Below are 21,015 nucleotides of genomic sequence, written 5' to 3' on the forward strand. Positions count from 1 at the left end.
ACTCTACCATTATTGCAAAATATTCAACATACTTCAAACAATATTATAATGTGATGTTCCAGTATAATGGAATTCAATACCAAATGTTCAATTTCAGACTTGTTTGGAAATCCTAATTTTGAAATATTTTAATTAGAATATCGTTCAGTATAGACATTTGAAAATTCATATTTTTTATCTATTTTTTTTTTCTTGAACCATTTTCGAAAATCTTCATTTTACATTATCCCCCCCCCCCTTGCACACTGATAAGGCCACTTCTTTCTTTTTTTAATATTATTATTATTACTTTTTATTAGAAACATCTGCACTCCATTGTCCTTGGCATGATTTTTGCAACATGAATTCTCATATGGCACTCCCCACCCATGTGTCACCAAATCATTAATATTTGAATGGAACCTTCTGTTTTCTGCCTCAGTTCAATCTCTTCACCTCAATAAACTGGTGCGAGCGGTCTCCCCAAAACTTTCCAATAAAGGTCTCATCCTCTATGTGAAATTGTGGGCAAGGCTATGAATATCTGCAGAGCATTGGTGCACGATAATTACGAAATATAGATCTTTGTGTGTGTATTACTAATATTTTGGACGCCTTTTTGCCAGCTATTGATACCAAAACTACAGTTGTATACTACTACATATAACATACTGAAAGTTATGTTGAGCCATTGCATTGACATGCATGCGAAAGTACAGATGGTCAGTCGTTTGACGAATTCGATTCAAAATTTGGCAAGTATTTATGTCTTAGACTCTAAACCTGTGTATCAAATTTTATGTCGACTCTCCGCCGTCAACGAGAGCGGTCGTGCTTACTGTCCTCTCCCCAAAGAGCGTACTTGAGTCTCGCATCATCTTCTCAATGAGTGAACTTCTTCAGACTGCGATCTATCTTCCGTTATTCTTTTTACACTTCGATAGTGAGTCTAGTGTTCATGCACAGTGTTTTGGTCCTGCTACAAGATCATTCATTGCTCGACCATTACAAATCTTGTACCTCAGGGCTATTGTACGAGTCGACTGGAGTCGCATCCAGAGGACAAATTGAATTTTCTCATATCTATTGCTGTTCAAGGATGCTAGGCTAAGACCTCTACAGGCAAATGGGGTAAGTGTTCCCTAAATATCTTGTACTGTTAGTGTGTGTCATGCAGTATAGGTACATTTGTAAATCTAATTTATAAATCATATGGTCGGTTTTTTTTTTTTTTTTTTTTTTTTTTTTAATATTTAAGAATTTAGTCACGTTTCCTGTTACCCTTGTCGACTTTATTCTCTCTCCAAAATTATTTTATTGTTCCCAACCTCCTTCAAAGCCCATAAATCATATCTAAATTAATCATGTTAGAGAATTCAAGGGTTCAAATTAAAATATCATCTATATACTTTTGTTATTTCGTTGCTTATTTTTAAATAATTTTATAAATCATTGTTTCTCTGTAAATTCAATAATCTGTTGAATATATTTCTGTAAGTCGAATTTACGCTTTAATAAATTCTTTAGTAAATATCTTATCAATATAACTCTTTCATCGCACTTATTAGCAAGGTATTTGCAATCACGTAAAGTCAAACTCGATTCAATTACTTTATTAAGGGATTTTTTATAAATATTTGAACTAAAAGGTTATAAGCAACCCTCATTAAATATTTTACTCGTCCCCGATCGTAGGGAAGAATTTTCAAGATGGATATCAACACAAACTCACAATAGAAATAGCTATAACTAGCACTTCCAACTCCTTTGTAAATTTAAGACCAACCAATGTTCCCTCCTCACTATGAGAGGAGAAGAGAAAGGGAAAGGAGGAAAGAAAGGGGGGAATGTGTTTAAGTACCGTGCAGGTGGTATTTGGTCAAAAGGCAGATTCGCTGTCATTCAGCTGAATGGCGCAGGGGACACTACCGCGCTGTTTACAGCTTTCTCTTTGTTTTATTTTTGGGGGAGAGGCGCGATGACTTCTAAGAAAATAATAGTAACGTATCATTTTCTTTCTTTCATATCCTTGCCTCTGAAACACCTTTTTTTTCTCTCTCTCTCTCTCTCTCTCTCTTCCATTCTAAATCTGTTTGGACAACGATCGTATTATACTTGTTGTTTAGATGAGTGCCAATGGATTCTTATACCCCAAACGGTTTTTCGCAAGAGTATAAGAAAAGAGAAGGCAGAGGGGAAAAAATCATCAGTAAAATATCTAATAGAGCGGAAATCAAGGTCAAAGAATGACGAACTCCGGGAATGCGCCCTTTGTTTTTTTTTTTTTTTTTTTCTCCTTCTTATAGAAGGCACATTTCTGCCTTAGCGCAATTTTAATGTTTGTCGCTCTTACCTTATTTTATGTTTTATTCGTTTATAGTTCTTACGTTTTCCAATTTCTTTTTAAATCCATTGTTCGCCTTACTTTTCTCTCCTCGATCATGTGTATATGTGTATGTGTATATGTATGTATATGCATATATATATATTTATATATGTATGTGTGTATATATGTGTATATGTGTATGTACGCGTATATATGTGTATGTGTGAGTATGTATGTGTATGTATGCGTATATATGTGTATGTGTGTATATATATGTATGCATATAAAAGAGAAGCGAAGTGGCGGAAAGGAGCAAAATACTAATAATATTTAACACTTCTTCTAAGGGAAGAAATTTGTTTAAATAATTTTTGTAAAAATAAATAAATTGATGAACTAATTTTTTTTTAAGTTGTTCTTAAAGAAAAATTCGCCCTTTTTTCACAACACATTTCTAACATTTTTTCTAATAATAAGTAAATTGGCAATTATAACTTTCTTAAATACCATTTAATTATAAATAACTCAGCCAGGCACCTGAAAATTTTTCCTTCAGTTGAGCCGAGAAATTATAATGATATTAGTAGTAGAATGTAATTACCCACCCCCCTCTCTCATTTTAAAATGTTATATGCATGAGTACGCATATTTAAGAAAGTTTTTTTTTTTTTACAACATAATTTACATATGGGTTTACAAATCAATTTTCTCCACTTTCTTTTTAAGTACGATCATTTTGCAAGATAAATGTATTTTTTATTCATATAAATATCAACATTTTATTAAAATTTATCAAAGTTTTCAAATAAGATTTTTTTTTTCCATATTATCAAAGTTAAGTTTTCTTATCACCAAAAGTTTTTCTTGTTAAGATTTATCATTATCATTCATCTTTTTATGATCTGCAGTATTATTTTTTTAAATCTCTTAAACTTGATTTTTTCTATTTTTTAGCCATTAGCTATAATAAGACATTAGCTCAATTATATTTAAATATATTATGCAATTTTTTTCTTCTTTCCTAATCAGTTTCCACAATTATGGGTTTTTAATGCTATATTGATTCACCGCCATATCAAAATTCTTAAAATTAAAGGGGTAAGGGGGGAGAAAAGGGAAAAAGGGGAAAGTAAGATATAATTCAAGGTAACGGCAGTAATAGGATTTGGTAGTCAAGTATCTGTCTTTTTTAATTCCTCATGCGTGGCCTGGAAGCGTTTTCAGGCTCTTTTTCGCAGTTGTAAATTCCCCAAAGGGAAATAGAAAATATATATTTGCTTGTAACCAATGAGTAAGATGAAATTTCTTTTCCGGACATTAGTGCAGTTTCAATTACATAATAGTTGCACTAAGACTGTTCATAGACCTGTATTGCATGACACACACTTGGTCGGATAAAAGGGGAATAACTGCCCCAGTAGCCTTTTCTGAATAGATTTTGCATCAAATAATTTAACAGCTCTTATTTTTTGTTTATTCTTTTTACTTCAAAAATCCATATACTTCCAAGCAATAACAATGGAAGCAATAACAGATGAGTTACCTTCTATGATGTTAGACCCTCCATCTGATGCTGATATCGGTTTATTACCACTTAGAAGAACCAAATCCTCTACTTCTATATCTCCAACATCAAATATTATAAAAAATATTCCAACTGGTCATAAAAGTATTCCAATGAAAGAACTTTGCCAGATACTCCGCAGCTTAATCAACAGTCGCCCATCAGATGGCATGCGCTCCCATTTGCCAGTATCAATTAAAATGGAAGCTAACCAAATCCTAGACCTTCTGCAGGATAGAATCTCAATAAACAATAAAAAGGAAAAAGGTATAGAAGTGGCAACCCAGGCAACAATTTCCCTAACGCATATAAAGGAAAAGGAGGAATATAGAAAAGCTAAGGAAAAATTACCTCGGGATAAGCAGTTTTATCAACAAATGCCATAAAGAAGCCTTCCTATGCAGAGGTGGCTAAATTAAAAAATAGAAAAAAGAAACCAACAATGCTTCTCTATCCAACAGAAGAAAACGACAAAACTATTGAATCAATTCTAAGAGAAGAATTGAAGGAGGACGGACCCAATTTCAAAATCAGGACGGTGAGAAAACTTCAAAATAAAGGGCTGGCTATTGTATGTGACAAGGAGCAGGAATTTGACCAATTGAAGAAAACAATCGAATCTAATGATTCTCTTAAAAAGAATATAACTGTAAGATTGCCAGGAAAAAGGTTACTAAGCCTAATAATATACGATCTTCCCAATGACACTACAAATAAAGATGTCCAAACGGCGATGAAAGCTTACACTAATATGCAGGAGGATCTGCGACTCCGATTCAAAATGAAAGGCCGCAGAGAAGGAACAAGCCATTGGATTCTGGAAACTCCCGGTGAGGTTCTCCATACGCTTAAACAACTTAAAAAGATTCCTATAAACTGGTCCATGTACCAGATGAAAGAATTCTTTCATGTCAAGAGGTGCTCGACTTGTCAAGCCTATGGCCACACAGCCTTTTCAAAAGAATGCAAGTTCACTACGCCTTTTTGTGGTTGTTGTGGTTATAGACACCACAGCAGAAGCTGCAGAAGTGAAGATTCCAACTGCATTAACTGCTACGAGAGCAACAGATTGAGAGGTACTAACTTCAACGTGCGGCACAAAGCCATCGACAATCAATGCCCCTGCTACCAAAAAGAGGTAGCAGCTTATAAAAAATCAAGGGACTATTATTAGTATGGACAGTATTAATTTTGAAAATTCTTCCTTTCCCTTTAACATCGCGACAGCCTCTACTCAAGACCCACTAAAAATACTCCAAATAAATTTAGCTAGAGCCAAAGCATCCACCAACCAGCTTCATTTGACAGCAAGCACGATTAAACCGGATATCATCCTAGTGCAAGAACAATACCACTATAACAACGAAATCCCTGGAATTCCAAATTCATGGAAAACGTTTAGTTCCACTAACCAGAAAGCTGCAATTCTCATCCCGTCAGCCCAAATAAAACCTGCTCTATTGGCAACAAAAGTCAACGTGGTAGCTGTAAAAATTCAAACATCCTCCTATCCCATCACAATAATTTCTGCCTACTCCTCACCAGCACAAGATGTCAGCACAACTCTCCAAGAAATCCAAGAGATCATTACCAGCCTCCCGGAGGAAAAGATTATCATCGGCGCTGATCTCAATGGGCACAACACCCTTTGGGGCTACAGATCCAATGACAACAGAGGCAATGAAGTCTTGGATTTTATCTTAGCAAATAATTTATACATCTTAAATAAATCAGATGCTCCACCAACTTTCCAAAGAAATAACAGCATTGGCTGGCCAGATCTGACATTATGTTCCCAATCAATTATAGACTCTTCCATTAACTGGGAGGTTCTGGATGATATTTTCTTAAGTGACCATAGATATATACAAACAACAATAGCTTCCACTATAGCTAACCAGTTCTACAAAAGATACAAGACACGCCATGGGAATCATCCTAGATTTCTCAATATACTTGGTAAAGATATTTATTATCTAGAAAATAAAATAGCAACAGCAAGAAATTCCAGAGAGCTAAATGACGCTACAATAGTTCTTCAAAACTCTATTATTAATGCCTGCAACAAAACCTTTAAGATCAAAAAACAGCTTTTGTTAACGAAACCAAACTGGTGGACAGAAAAATTGGAAATTCATAAAAAGAAAGTAAGAGCACTAAGAAAGAGAGCACAGAGGGCACCAGAAATTGAAAAGTAGTGGAGATACCAGATCTTCAAGAAAGAAAAAACAGAGTACAAAAAACATATTAAAAAAGCAAAAAACAAGGGGTGGAGAAATTTCTGCAGTTCAGCCTCCAACCCATATGGAAAGCATTACAAAGCCGCCTTCCGGAAATCTGTTTTCCCATCTCAAATTCCATACCTGATGAACAGTGACCCAAAAGGAAGTCTGAAGGAAGCGGCGCAAACCATCTTGGACCAGATTTTCCCATCTCCTGCTATTTCAACTAACTATAATTTAAACACTTCAACGCAGCCACTTGACCCTCCATTTTCCCTCCAAGAAATTTCAATGACTATAGACAACCTTCCGTCAGGTAAAGCTCCCGGTATTGATGGAATTGACAACCTCCTTCTTAAAATTATACACAAGCGCATTTCATAATATCTTCCCAACTCTCTTTAATAAGTGCCTAGAATTAAGTTGCTTCCCAGATTCCTTGAAAATAGGAAATATTATTTTATTCCAAAAACAAGGAAAAGATCAGAGACTGGCATCTTCATATCGACCCATTTCTCTCCTGCCAACAATCGGGAAGGTGCTAGAGAAATTAATGACCCAAAGGTTAACTTATCATCTTGAGACCACTAATAGCCTCATCGAGCGTCAACATGGGTTTAGGGAAGGTAAATCTGTAGACACAGCCATCCATGAGCTGATAAACAAAATTCAAGCTGCAAGAAGAGAGGGCAAGCATGTCTTAGTACTCTCTATTGATATAAAAGGAGCCTTTGACAACTTGCAACACAAAGAAATTCTCAAAAGTCTGGATGAAAGTCCCTGTCCTTTAAACATCAATCGCCTCTTTCACAGTCTCCTCCAAAACAGGAAAGTGACCCTAATGACTCCAGAAGGTAGGGCCATGAAAGATCAGAAACAAGGCTGCCCTCAAGGATCATGCAGTGGTCCCGCTCTCTGGAATCTCGTAGCCAACGAAATTCTCAAGCAGGTCTGGCCAGAAAATGTGCACATCCTGGCCTTTGCAGATGATTTTGTACTGGTTATCGAAGCGGACACAAAAAATAGCCTGGAAAGAGAAACTGAACTTGCAATAGCCAAATTTAACTCCTGGTGCTCAAATAATCAACTTTTCATCTCCACGGAAAAAACAACCCATATTTTATTCAGCAAAATGGCGAGAGGCCCCAGAATCCTGTGGAATGGAGACATCATTAAGAGAAACAAATCTATTAAATATTTAGGAGTCCACATTGATGATCAATTAAACTGGCTAGAACACATAGAAAAACAAGGAGAAAAGGCCATTAAAATGCACCAAAACCTTAAAAGAATCGCCGGCAGCACATGGGGAATCTCTCAGAAACACAAAAGAGTTCTCTACAAGACAGTAGTTGAGAGAATGCTCGCCCATGGTTCATCAGCGTGGTGTCTAAACCCAATATATAGAATGAAGAGGAAGCTATCTCCACCATTCAGAGACCATTTCTTCTCTACATTTCAGGTGCTTACCGTACAACTCCAACAGCAAACTACAAACCTACAACTACAAACCATTCTCGGCATTCCACCCCTGCACCTGCAATTACAGTTTGAAGCCAGACTAACGACAATATATCGCCTAAGAATCCCTCTTCCTCATAATATAACAGAGATACAACCAGAAGATCTAGAGAAGAAAGCAACTGGTTGGTCTACTCACCCTTCACAGCATCTCAATCCCAACCAAATCTCATTGGAAGATGAAGGAATAAATTTATCTCAAATAAATAATATCAATATCTTCACAGATGGCTCAAAAACAGAACATGGAGTTGGAGCTGCGTTTTGTGTTCTGTTCAATGATACCTGGTCCTACCACTGGTCTGCCAAATTGAATGACAACAATACCGTTTTCCAATCTGAACTCACTGCACTTCATGAAGCAGTAAAATATACATCTCAGTTTTCAAACAACAATACTTTTAAAATACATGTTGACAATAGAGCTAGTATCATGGCATCTTCAAATCCAAAGAGCACAAACCAAAAAGCAAGAGAAATTTTTGGTGTCTTGCTTTCAAAACCAACAATAAAAATTTCATGGGTTAAAGCACATGTGGGCAATATAGGCAACGAAAAAGCAGATCAACTGGCAAAGGACGCAACGCAAAATGGGCAATTTTATATGCAAACAAAGATACCAAAACCACATATAAAAGCCCTCCTCCGGAAAGACATGCTTGAGGAATGGCAAGGATATTGGAGCAATGGTGTCACAGGCAGAAATTTTTTTATTATCCTACCTTCAGTCAACCTTAATCCCACTAAATGGAACAGAGATGAAATTATTTTCTTCTCAGAACACGGCCCTTTTCCTGCCTACCTCAAAAGGTTCAACTTGTCTGAGAGTGACCAGTGCAGTTGTGGTGGGATAGGCACCGCACTTCATTATGCTACGGAATGCATCCTTACAATCTCCTGGCATATGAAAAAACCATCACCAAGCCATGAACAGGAATGGCTGAAAAGAGTCGCCGGCAACTTCCTTTCCAGGCAAAAAATCCACAGTATAATTAAATTTATAAGTGGAAATAGAGACCTATTCTCGCCTCCATAGCACTCAACATCAAGTCTCATACCAAAAAAGACTAAGGGAAAAAACAAGCACTGCAGTCTCCTGTCACACATTTCAATCAAACAGAGATTGTCTTCATTTCCATTTCTCAAATCATTTTCCATCTGATTTTTTTTTAACTGCATCCTGATCTACTATAACATAAAAAATGTGAACACAGATTATATGTATATTTTTACAAATTTTATCTCTCAATCTGCATTATATTTCTAAGTTAATTACTACAAATTATATTTCTAAGTTGAAAAATTATGTAAACGGTCTCATCATAATATAATTTCTTATATAATTGTAAATTTTGTAAATAGTTATTTTTGTTTCGTTTTCCTACTGTAAATATTTTGTTAATTAAATAAAATTCCCGTAACATGCCTACCAAACCGTTCAGTGACCAGAATGGTCACGGATACGGGGGTATGAGACGTTCTGTTCTTTATCAAATTTTATCTACTTAACCCTTTGATGGTATCAAGTTTTCTGTACTCGAAAAGTCCGACTTCCTGTGAAGTGATTCCGTTCAGAATTTGGTAGAAATCTACTACCGTGGTTCTTAATTTCGTATACCAAATTTAAGCCACCCAGCTCAAAATTTATCATTTGTGTTCACAGACAGACAGAATGTCAAACATGTGCTTTTCACACGCAGGGATATTTGAAGCTTACAGATGCATAAAAATTTCGAGTTCGAATTTTCAATACTTTGTGTACAAAAGAACTGAAGGTATTTCTACCATTTTTGTATTAAATGAAGGAGAACATCAGTCATTACCTCAAAAGCAAATTAAAAAAGAGAAAGGAAATGGAAATGTCAGGTGCAGTCATTTTAATTCTTGAAATTTTCTAAGAAAACTTATTGTATTTCAAAATTCGTTCCAAATAAATTTCATTTAGAATGGTATCTGATAATGCATCCATTCCCTCATTCTATGCCTTTCTCAAACTCTGTTCGTATTTTGCATTCGTATTTTTATTGTGTTTTTTTTACTGACAGTACTCAGAGATCTCTATAGCTTGAACTATCAGCCGCAAAAGCCACCAAATTTTGTACGGGGACTATTGACGACATAGGAAAAAGGAATCCGTGAAAAAAATTTAGTTCCAAAAGTTGTCGACAGGGGAAAATGTAGCTTTTTACACTTTAAGACAGCTAAAATTTTGCATAAAACATGGGGAAAAATTGCGAAATCTCGATTACTTAGTCGACACGAGCGCCTGTGTTTTCACTTATAAAAAAAGAAACGGAGCATTGAAAATCATTTCAAGTATCAGTTGATTTGTAAAATGAGTCTCACTTTAGCACAGCGTCCATTACTTGTGAAGCTTGTGCTAATCAATCCAATGCATCGGCCACTCTTTGAGAGTTTAGAAGTCGAAACGATTTACGTAAAGGACCTCTATCAATTATGGCAGTGAAAGCAATGATTAAAAAATTTGAAAAAACAAGTTCTCTCGCAATGCGGCCTGGTAGAGGACGGAAACCTGTATCGGAGGATACGACCACAGATGTTGCGACTGCAATCGTTGAAAAAATTCAGACGAGCACTGCTGGTAATAGCGGCCTACGTGGAGTTGCCCGACAACTGGATGTTAGTGCTTCAATAGTATGGAAAGTTTTAAGAAAAATTCTCCAATTTTATCCATATAAAATTAGCTTTTTGCATGAATTAAAACCTACAGATTATGATCTTCGATTAACCTTTGCTTTGAAATTTCTTGCCAGGATGGAGGTCAACGAGGCTTGGCTTTGGACAGTTCTCTGGAGTTACGAGACACATTTTTATTTGAATGGGACTGTTAACGCTCAGAATTTTAGAATTTGGGCATCTGAACAACCCCATGCATTTCAAGAAATCCCACTCCAATCTTAAAAAGTAAATGTTTGGTGTGGTTTTACAGTAGATTTTATCATCGGACCATACCCAAACAGCACCGCAGACCTGTTCCGTAAACGCTCAAAGACATCATGAGATTCTGAGTAGTTTTGTCATCCTACAATTTCAACAAAGGCAATGCTTAGATGAAATTGTCTTTATGCAGATGGAGCACCACCACATATTGATACACCTGTACAGCAACTATTGCGCCATCACTTTACAAAAGAAAGAGTCAGTCGCTGTTTTCGGGTTGCATGGCCACCTCACTCCCCGAATCTAACACCATGGGACTTTTTTTTCTGTGGGATTATTTAAAATCGAAGATTTATCAAGGTGGAATCACGAACTAATCAGTTTTAAAGGAAAACATAACACGGACTGTTATGAATATGCCTCTTGAAATATTGCAATCAGCTGTAAAGAGTACGGTGTATAGAATGCAGTGCTTAGTCCAAGAAAGTGGAGATCATATTGCAAATAGCCGATGTTCGAAAATCGGTTCTACTGAATAAAAACAAAAGAATAAAAAGAAAGTCGAATAGAATCTCCTCTTTTTTTTTTTTTTTTTTTTTTTAATTTGTAACCATTTACAGATTAGTGTTATGTCTGCTGTTTAATTGAAAATTTCGGAAACATATATCTGATCGTTTTGTTCATTAAAATTTCGTCCTTAAAATAAGCATGTCGAGTTAAACTGCCAGATAAAAGGGTAAAAAAAATTGTTAAATATACAAGATTTATTTTTTATTATTATTATTTAACTTACAAACGATTTAAATTCCATGAGAATTTCTTGATGGAACCGAATTTAAATGAACTTTAAAGGTAGAATCCTTTATATTCAAATCTGTTGAGTATCATTATTTTGCGTCTGTGTATGTATTCCGAATCGTAAATAAGTTGCTGACTTATTTGATTCCAAGAATCGTTACATTTTTAGCTCTTTCCAAATGTCGAATTTCGTTATTTATTTTGAAACAACGGAATAATTATAAAGAAATTTAGAATTTATACTTAACGCGTATAAAGCTGATTCTTTTTTTTTTTAATTTATTTCACACAACCATAATGTGATATATTTAAAAAGAAATGAGTTAAAATATCGTATTTTTTAAACTGGCGAATTATAAAAAAATGTGTAATAGGTCATTGTTTTTTTAAATTATTATTATGAAAAATAACCATTCAATTTGTATTTACTGAATCAATTTTCATTTTAGTATCTCTGATATATGAGATGTTTTAATATTCTCTTTCTATTTAATTATTATGCTATTTTCTTTTACACTAAATTTAATAAAATGCAATTTTGGTAGATACATAAATTATACTTGGGTATCACTTTTAATATACAATTGAATTTTAACCTCTTATTTAAACATCGCTATACGGTAGGGTTATGTGTCAAAGGCCCCGACACTCTTCCACATCTTTCGATTATGAAAGGGGGGGGGATTGTAATGAAATCGATAGCCAAATTTTTATTTTAAATTTATCCGTGTTACTTTATTCTAAAATTTTCTCCTATTTCCTGATCCAAATTCCCCTTTTTTTATTTTATTATTTCTAACACGCGCACTATAAAATTTCTGAGTCTTCAAATTTCATAGCCCCAAGTGTAGGGATAAAAATTCCTACAGCTTCTGAAATTTTTTCAAAGATATTTAAGGTTCTTTTTCCTCAGTTGACAGTTGTCGAAAAAAATGTGTTAGTAAAACTATCAAAGGGGTTATTGTGTCGCAATGTAAACCGGCGCTTCTCGATCTTCCCCGAGTACAAATTATGCCCCCCCATGTAAAATAAATTAAATTTTATTCTAAAAGTTTCTTCTTTTCAGCCCTGCATCTTCAAAATAAAAATCAAAGCCCTCGCGGCATTATATGCGATGGAAGAAACACCTTTATTAGAGAAGGTTTTGGGGAGAGTAACTCTTTTCAACAGCTCATAAATCAAATCATGAAAAAGTTTTCTTGATATACACATGTGCCGTTTGGGTCGTAAAAGCGAATATTTCTGTACTTTATTGTGACATGAGTTTCAGAATCTAGAACATTAAAAGATAACTAAAAGGTGGCGTTACTGACCGTTACGACAATGTAAGATTGTTAAAAGAGTAAAAATGCCTTGCGTTATCCAGATTGTATCTCAAAGTAGCAAATAAATGACAGCAGCTAAGAGAAGATATGTCCATTGGCGGTTTTCCGCAAAGGCGATGGAGGTCGTTTCCTCTTGCCTTGGATTCTATAGGGACCTCAAAATTTCTTTCGACGAATATAATCGTGTTGAGCCGATGGCAAATTTAACTGGTCACAGTCTTCCTTCGGTCTGAATCGCAGAATTTTCTCCTTTTACTTTTTCTTTAAAGAAAATGTATGTAAGAAAGAAAATGACTGACTAAAAAAACAACTAAATGAAATGTTGTGATGAGGGAAATACTGATGGAAATAGTAAAAAACTGATCACAAATAATTTCGAAAGCCATATTTAAGGAGTTTCTAAGATATAAATGTGACAAGTAAATTATATTATTAAATAATCTATTTAAATAATAAAGGAAAAATGAACCAGTTGTCCAAACACAGGTACTGGTCCGATTTCACCAATTTCTATTTCACATGAAAGATCATGATAGATAAGTCATCAATGATGCTTATCTTCCCTTACTATTCCCATTTCGAAAGTTATCAAAAAATAAAACTATAACGCAGCCCACCGATTATATCAATTTATGTTTATTGTGAAGGAATGCTTTAAAGTATTTTTAATTTTTTATGGTAAAATACAGTTCACTTAGTTAAATTATTACTATTTGCATTGTGCACGAACCGCTGCCACCGAAGGCGGCTATTATTTTTTAAACTATTAGCATGAAAAGAATATTGATTAATCTTTTGTTTAACTGAACGGGATTCATTTTGAATAGGAATCATTTATATTATTTTCAGAATTCTGCTGCTACAGTCCAATTTTTCTTTTCTGTTACAATCAGAATTTTCGGTATTAAGGAGATTCTGTCTTTTGTTTTTTTCCAAAAGTGTCATCATTGCTCAAACCTGGCATTTCCTTTTCGTAGCCGGGTACTTCCATTTCTTTCGTTCATAACGTCAAATCCCTTAAATTAGTGCCATCTAAATGCAATAAGTTACAAATGGTAATTTAATATTTAATTTTAAAATTCTTTCATTGCTTTTCGTTCAGTTTTCTCCAAATTTAAATCTAGGGAAAGGCTATTTGTAGGAAAGCCATTTAAATCTTGAAAAAGCTAATTTGCTGCAAAAATCGAGAGAAATCGTTTTCTGTTTTAAAATAGAATTATTTGCGGAATAGTGTGAGTCAACTGTCTTGCGTATTTATTTAAAATGATATTATCAAAAAATTATACTCCAGTTATTCCAATTAAAAGCAAGAAAAGTGATATATTATTGCTTTCTGATATACCTTTCTATGTTTGCAAAATTTAACTCTCATTTTTTTTCATTTTTTTATTACCTATCAAAAGTATAAATTTAATCTAATTCAATATGCGCTTTTCTACATCTCTCTGAAATGTTATTTATTTGGCATTAATATTTCTATAATTTTCTTTCAAAAATGTTGATTTACCTTTATTTTCTTTATCAAAAAGTACAGAATATGCTGTTCCATCTTCGGGTTGTAGGAAGTTGACAGCATTTATTTTAGCTCGAACAGGAATAATATAACATTTTCCTTTAGTAGTCCTCTGTTTATAATAAAATTTATTATACTTCCTTAAACATTCAGCAATTTATGAACTCAAGCCCATTTTTATTTTTTCTTATAACGAAGTACATTAAGAGAAAATATTTTCTCCGTCAAAAAAATTCGAACCCATCATTTAGACAAATTGCAACATCTCAAACTTCCCTGAATTCACAAAGGACAGTTTGGAAATTATGTCAGTTTATATGAAAAACGCAATAACTCAAAAACACCTTGAGCTCTATAGATGAAATTTGATGTGCGTCTTCAACGAATCAGTAGATTTCAAATTTTCGTAGATCAAATTTTAACGAAATCTATTGACTTAAAATCTGCCCGTCCGAGGACAACTACAAAATGTAAATAGCTTTATGAATAAAATTTAGTACACAAAACAAGCATCTGAAGTGCAAATACTCATTGGATTTAGAATGAAATTCTTCAAAGAATGGAGCATCTGTTGGTCTGCGCTTCTGAATGCATTACTTCGATGCAACGACTTCTATTAATATAACTTGGTATTTGGTCTTGATATTGAAACTGAAATTCTGTGTTATTTTTTTTTCAGTCAGTTGAAAAAAAAGGGCATTCACAACGCAGGAGCAAAAAAGGGCATTTGAGTTTCTTCCCTATATTATAAAGCATAAAACTCTCATGTGCGGACATCTGAAAATAAAAAATTGAGCACTTGTGGCGTTCGTGGTCTTGTCAAGTCCACGATTGTTTGTGGAGATTGGGACATCTTTAGTGGAGAGTATGCTAGAAGGTTTCGGGGTGATTAAATTTAATAAGTTTCCATTTTTCAAAAATTAAATAAAGAAAAAGTAAAATGATATATTTATTAAGAATCTTTTTTAGTTTTTGTTCCTATTTCACGTAAAATTCGAGGGCTTCTATTTTGATATCTCCATACGATTTAGAAAAACGCAAAGATTGAAGGAAACCACTGTCACTTTATTCTTTTACTTTTAATGTGTAGCGTAAAAAATAAAAATGAAGAGCAGCAAAGAATTATAACATATTTCAATCTGTTCGATTACATACATATGTATCCAAGATAAAGTGAGCGAAGATATATAATGTAATCATTTCTCAATCGATCGTGCTCTGATTTTACTGTATTTGTAATTTCACAGCTGTATAAGCTCTTATTTTCTCGCGGAATGAAATCGCTGCGATTGCAAACTCTTTGTTAAAAGCTTTATAAGTTCAGAATACCTTCTCATGACCTTTCTTCATTATTTTCTGCCTTCAAATTAGTAAGCTACAACGTGATCACCAGGGTTTGGACAAATAATATTGATATAAAAATTGAACTATTTCCTTGAAATTATGAAGAATAAAAGTCATTAAGGAACTCCATGACTGTTGCTTTTAAGAATATATATATATATATATATATATATATATATATATATATATATATATATATATATATATATATATATAACAAAATTCGTTAGTGTAAAAACATTGAAAAAATGGCATATTATATAAACTGTATTGATAAAAGATATATATTCTCTGTACAAATTAGAAATGAAACCTATAAATGCATTAGGAATTGGTTTTCAATTATATATGAAGATAAAGTTGAAAATTCAAATAAGTTAATCCGTGCTATTTTCTTGTCATAAATAAAATTCATCGAAGAGAGACCTCAAAATATTTAAGTGCCTGTGGCTTCATATTATCAAAACCCACCACTGGACATGTCGGATTTAGATTTACAATGGGTGCTGCACAGTTCAGCTTCCTCCAGCGAAAGAAGAAAAAGAGCAATCGTTTTCAAGAATCAGAAAGGCATTACCTTCCACTTACTCCGAAAACCTTTTGGCATCGATGTATATACATGAATCCTTTACACTCCATTGGTCTGCTGCAGCTACAGTAGGTTGTGTATGCATTTTAAACTTAAATCACATAGTTGAATTTTTTTTTTTAATTCGTGATCAGTTTTTTTAAATTCGCAGTTATTTTGATTAACAACTAAAATTGGTAAATATGATCTCAATAAAAGTTTGCCTGTATTCCTTAAATAAAAAATTGAATTATATCCGTTTTAAATCTAAATGAGGCATGCAACCCAGTGTCGCTGTAGCGAAGCCAGTATTAAGATAAGGATTAATGTATTTAAAGTTTCTTTTCAGCTTTGTACAGTCACAGTTCTCTGTTTTCTTCAAATCCTTTGACACAAGAAAGCGAGCTTAACAGTTGTAAAAAAAAATGTTTCATCTATTCATGCAACCTTTAAATGAATTCAACTTCGTGAGATGCTCAAGAAATCGAGAGTTACCTTTTCTTGGATGTCCGTCACAATGAGCGGCTCCAGATTGTGACAGTACTTCAGGTTCTTACAGCAGCTCACGGGAACTATCTTCTTGCCGCCTGCCCAGCTGGTTCTGAACCAACTCGTGTAGTCTTCGGCGCCGCAACACTTCAGCTGAAATTCGATGATTCAGCGATAACTTGTTATAGTGCGAACGATATTTCTTAATTGAATACACACATCCAGTAAAAAATTCAAATTTTGTTACGAAATATCCCCTAATGTTATTGTGTTATATGAGTTTATGCTTTTACTGCATTATTCTTAAAAGTTTGTTCTTTATTATACAAACGATGCAAACCAGTAATTGAAACAATAAAAAATTGAAATCAGAGACAAGCCGCGAGGAAATATCATTGGTTTTATGTTATTGGAATGCTCATCTTTTGAATGTTGACTCATTCCAATAAAAAAAAAAATTGCTGTTGCCAGTTGAAAATTTTGAAATTTTGGCATTGTAAACGTAACTATTTAAGTTTAAATGTTGTTTTTCACATGATTCTCTAGCGCATATCTGAAAACATTTTGAACCAGATTTTTATTCCTTTCCTGTGAGCAGTATGATAGTTACCGTCTCATATATCATTATAGTTCATTAATAAAGCTCTTGAATGGTTTTAGGTGCTTTATACAATTAAAAAAGTTTTAATTAATCACAATATTTAGTTATAAATCTTTTTTGTTTGGAATGTAAAATTTGGTAATGGAATATTCTTCTTCTTTTACAATAATGTCAATAATGAAAAAAAAATGTGAATTGAGTTAATATCCAAATGACGTTAAATATTTCTAGAATTTATTATGGGATAGAATAGCTTTTCTCAAATTCATTTCACGCATTTTATATTTTGCTGATCGATATCATATTGTAAGTATATTGTAAAGAATTGTTTCGTGTCATTTATTCCAAAAATAGATGTTTGAATTTTTTTTATCAATATTCCCTTCTTGAATATATATATATATATATATATATATATATATATATATATATATATATATATATATATATATATATATATATATATATATATATATATATATATATATATATATATATATATATATATATATATATATATATATATATATATACATATATATCACAACAGGGAATGTCACCTTCGGTGAAACAGAAATGAGTTCTTTGTTGTTCGTTCCAAGTAAATAGAATTTTTGAATGATGTGCGATTAAACACATACGATCACACTCAAAAATAATTTTAAGCTTATTCTCACTTGCGCATGCAGTGCATCCAGGTAGATGTTCATAACGCTTTTTGCATTGTAATTCTGCATGATGTTGCGGACGCCGACTCGCATGACGCCATTCATGTTGGGCGTGTAGAAGAACCCGATGATGCAGAAGAGGAGAACGAATACCAGCGTCAAGCCGTATATCATGGCCAACTGGAAAGAAGAGAAAGTCTATAATAGAATTAAGCCGCGTTTTCATAAGACCAACTAATGCGCGAAATGGAATTAAACACTTGCCTCAGAATGATCACATGATCATAATGAAGTAGTGGAAAATAGTTGTCCCGTCAAGTCAACTGTTTGTCATTATCCCAACAACGTTGCCTCCGCTGTTTACATTATAGTAGTAGTAGAGGAACAGCAGAGAGATAACTATTGCGTGCAATGGAGGGCCTCGTGTAAACGTTGCTGAAGCCAGCGACATCTGTGACGTTGGATGAAGTTTAAAAATATCCCCTCTTCTCTTATAGGCAATATTATTGGATGCGCAAGTCGCAACTTCTGTTTTGGCACCAAACAACTGAAAGAACTTTTTTAATGTTTAAAGTGACTGATTTATCAATACTGTATGAAGCTAAGCATGATTAGAAATTAGTTATGGGATCGTAGCTTCACGTTTTATTTGCGTAATTACAATTACACTGGATTGTTACAAAGGTCAATGAACTAGGATCAGCAGTTTATATTTTTTAACATTTATGTTTGTTCATTTTATTTTCCCTTCACGAGCTATTTAAAATTATTGCTAATATTTTCTTTCATTTTTTTAACATTGCATTTATTTCTGTATCTCTATTTTTTGCTGTTTTTTTAAGAAAGGCATATTTTTACCTATTATGGGGTGTGACATCTATGTAATAAGTATATAAAATTCCGTCCGTATTCGAATGCAACTATGTGTCAAAATTTCAAAGCAATCGGAGATTACTGATTTTGAACAAACGAACATTTACCTTTTTATTTATATAGATATACATTTAAATTTTGATGACATAATTTGTAGGAAACTTTCTGATTACATTGCATTTCTTTTTTCGTTTTCAATTATTTGTTATTTTTATTTATTTATTTATTTTACCATTTGTAGTTTACCAGGCGATATCATTGCCACGGAAAAACGTGTAAATGCTATATAATGTTATTTTGGTTTCGATATCACTAGTATTCATTGGCGAGTTTTCACAGCATTGCGTATCTGAAATAAATGTGACAGGTACTTACCATTCCATAGCTCTTCGTACTCGGGTACATGATCACGAAATTGGTTGTAAAGCTGACGAGCACCATCACCGTCCCGACCGCTATGCTCAGATATGCAATCGTCCCTGTAGTTTCCAAGCCGAAATTGTCCAGGAAAAAGGTATCCAGCACGTGGTAAATCAAAGTTCCGTAAATGATGAAAGATGCACCTAGGCCCTGAAATAAATACATCATGAATATGTAGGAAATCGGCTTGACAATCAAATGGGATGGGAATACGTATCGTTATGAGTTTGCAATCTTATTTCGCAGCGCTGTCAGTTTCATTGTAAGGAAAACAGATTTACGGACAGCTCTGATGAATACTGAACGGATGATTGATTAATAACTCTTGGTTGTTGCCACAAACTTGGCGACCATTTGGTTATTTGATGACAAAATGAAGGACTCCAGAATCAATCGGAAATTTAGCAATAGGACTATTAATAGATGAATTAAGAGAGATTTTTTTAGAAGTTACTTTACCCTGTTTTGAAAACTTTAAAAGGCTAGGAGATCGAGCTGGAATGAATTAATGGAGTCAGTTGAGTTGAGCTCAAGTACTGAGGATTGAGCTATGAGCTGAATCTTGTAATCAAGTATTGAGGCAGCAACGCGTTATGTGCTGAGTAGCCAGTCGTATAGTCGAGTTAGTAGTGAGTCGGTAATCATGTTCAGCTAAAGCGAGTAGATAATAAAGAATGGCAGACGTCTGAGGGCCTTGAATAGTTGTGTGAAGTCTCCTTTCTCCTGAGTTCTGTCTGAGTAGTTTTGTTCATAGTGGAATTTTGCAAGATTATTTAGAATTGGATAGAAACTTTAAGACAGCCGATCTATTTTTATAGTGGTTTGCATGAAACATAATAGTGCCAACATGAATACTTTCCTTTCCAATAGAAGAATTAAGTATTTAATATTCTTTTTTCTAGAATACAATAAATACCAAGAAAAATAAAGATGAAATTCTCGAAAAAATAAATATAAAAACTGTTTTAAAAAGAAGGACAGAATTTTTTTATCCAAAATTTAAAAGTCAAAACAAAATTCGTGAAAGCACGATACGCAAAAATATTTTTAAGCAAATATAAGCAGCAAAATATTTTTAAATTTTAACGCTGGATAGACATATAACTAATACTATTTAAAAAGCCTTGTACAGTTCAAATCATTGTGCTGCGCTTTTTCCATTTTCTGTCTATATCTTTGTACATCCAATTACTTCAGGAGCAACAGCGTTTAAAACTGCGGTCACTTTAAAAAGATTTCCCCACTGTTTTATTCTGAAGGTAAAAAATTAAATATACTCATATTAAAAGCACACTTTATGCTGAAACCTACCCATCATGGAAAAGTAACCGAATCTTCTTAATATAATCATCAGCAATGAGGAAAGACGAAATGTTGTTACCAACAATGAATATAATTTGAGTTTCATTTAAGAATGTATTATAATGTAAAATACGTTTAAAATATTTTTTGAAGAATTGACTGATAATAAAAAATTTAAAAAAAACTTCTACAGCAAAAAACTGGCATGATTGGGAAGATAATGTTTTAAATTTTTAGATAATGTAAAAATAATATTTGTGCTGTTATATTTTCAGAAATTGTCACAGGAAAACGAAAATTTTTCGTATAATTTTTTTTATTAGTAAAATTCTAATTAGAATAAAAATTTATAAGTGCACATTTCCACCTTCCAATAAATGTGTCATGTTTGGTAGCTCTAAATAAAGAAGTATGACTGGAGAGCGTCAACACACAGACTATTAAAGACGACGGCGTTAGTAAAGCATGCATTTATTCTTCACAACAAGTAGACGTACAAGCATATAAGTAATTTTAAAATAACAATAAAACAAGTTGATGCCACTCAAGCTAAAGTAATTATACAAAATTGTTTGCTTGCTTGCCGCAACATCCTCCCCAC

The 21,015-nt window shown here is 33.5% G+C and overlaps 1 protein-coding gene across 1 annotated transcript; it reads right to left on the reverse strand.

Moving 5' to 3' along the window:
* Window positions 1–6,656: 6,656 nt before the first annotated feature.
* LOC129963011 (tetraspanin-36-like) lies at window positions 6,657–19,277 on the reverse strand. Its single transcript, XM_056077015.1, has 6 exons — window positions 19,068–19,277; window positions 17,829–17,999; window positions 16,557–16,703; window positions 10,586–10,655; window positions 7,604–7,628; window positions 6,657–6,765 (listed from the first exon to the last, which is right to left on the reverse strand). The coding sequence occupies exons 1-6, from the start codon at window positions 19,275–19,277 to the stop codon at window positions 6,657–6,659; spliced, it is 732 nt and encodes a 243-aa protein (XP_055932990.1).
* Window positions 19,278–21,015: the final 1,738 nt, after the last annotated feature.

This window comes from Argiope bruennichi, chromosome 3 (assembly GCF_947563725.1).
Source record: "Argiope bruennichi chromosome 3, qqArgBrue1.1, whole genome shotgun sequence".
Taxonomy (NCBI): Eukaryota; Metazoa; Arthropoda; class Arachnida; order Araneae; family Araneidae; genus Argiope; species Argiope bruennichi.

What these genes read in the sequence shown, in the direction of transcription:
- LOC129963011 (XM_056077015.1), bottom strand. Translation starts at nt 19,277, where the DNA reads ATGTATTTATTTCAGGGCCTAGGTGCATCTTTCATCATTTACGGAACT. An exon ending in GTACGAAGAGCTATGGAATG is followed by an intron (nt 18,000 to 19,067) that starts GTAAGTACCTGT and finishes TCTTCTTTCCAG; the next exon opens with TTGGCCATGATATACGGCTT. An exon ending in TGACGGACATCCAAGAAAAG is followed by an intron (nt 10,656 to 16,556) that starts GTAACTCTCGAT and finishes TTGAAATTGTAG; the next exon opens with GATGACAAAACTACTCAGAA.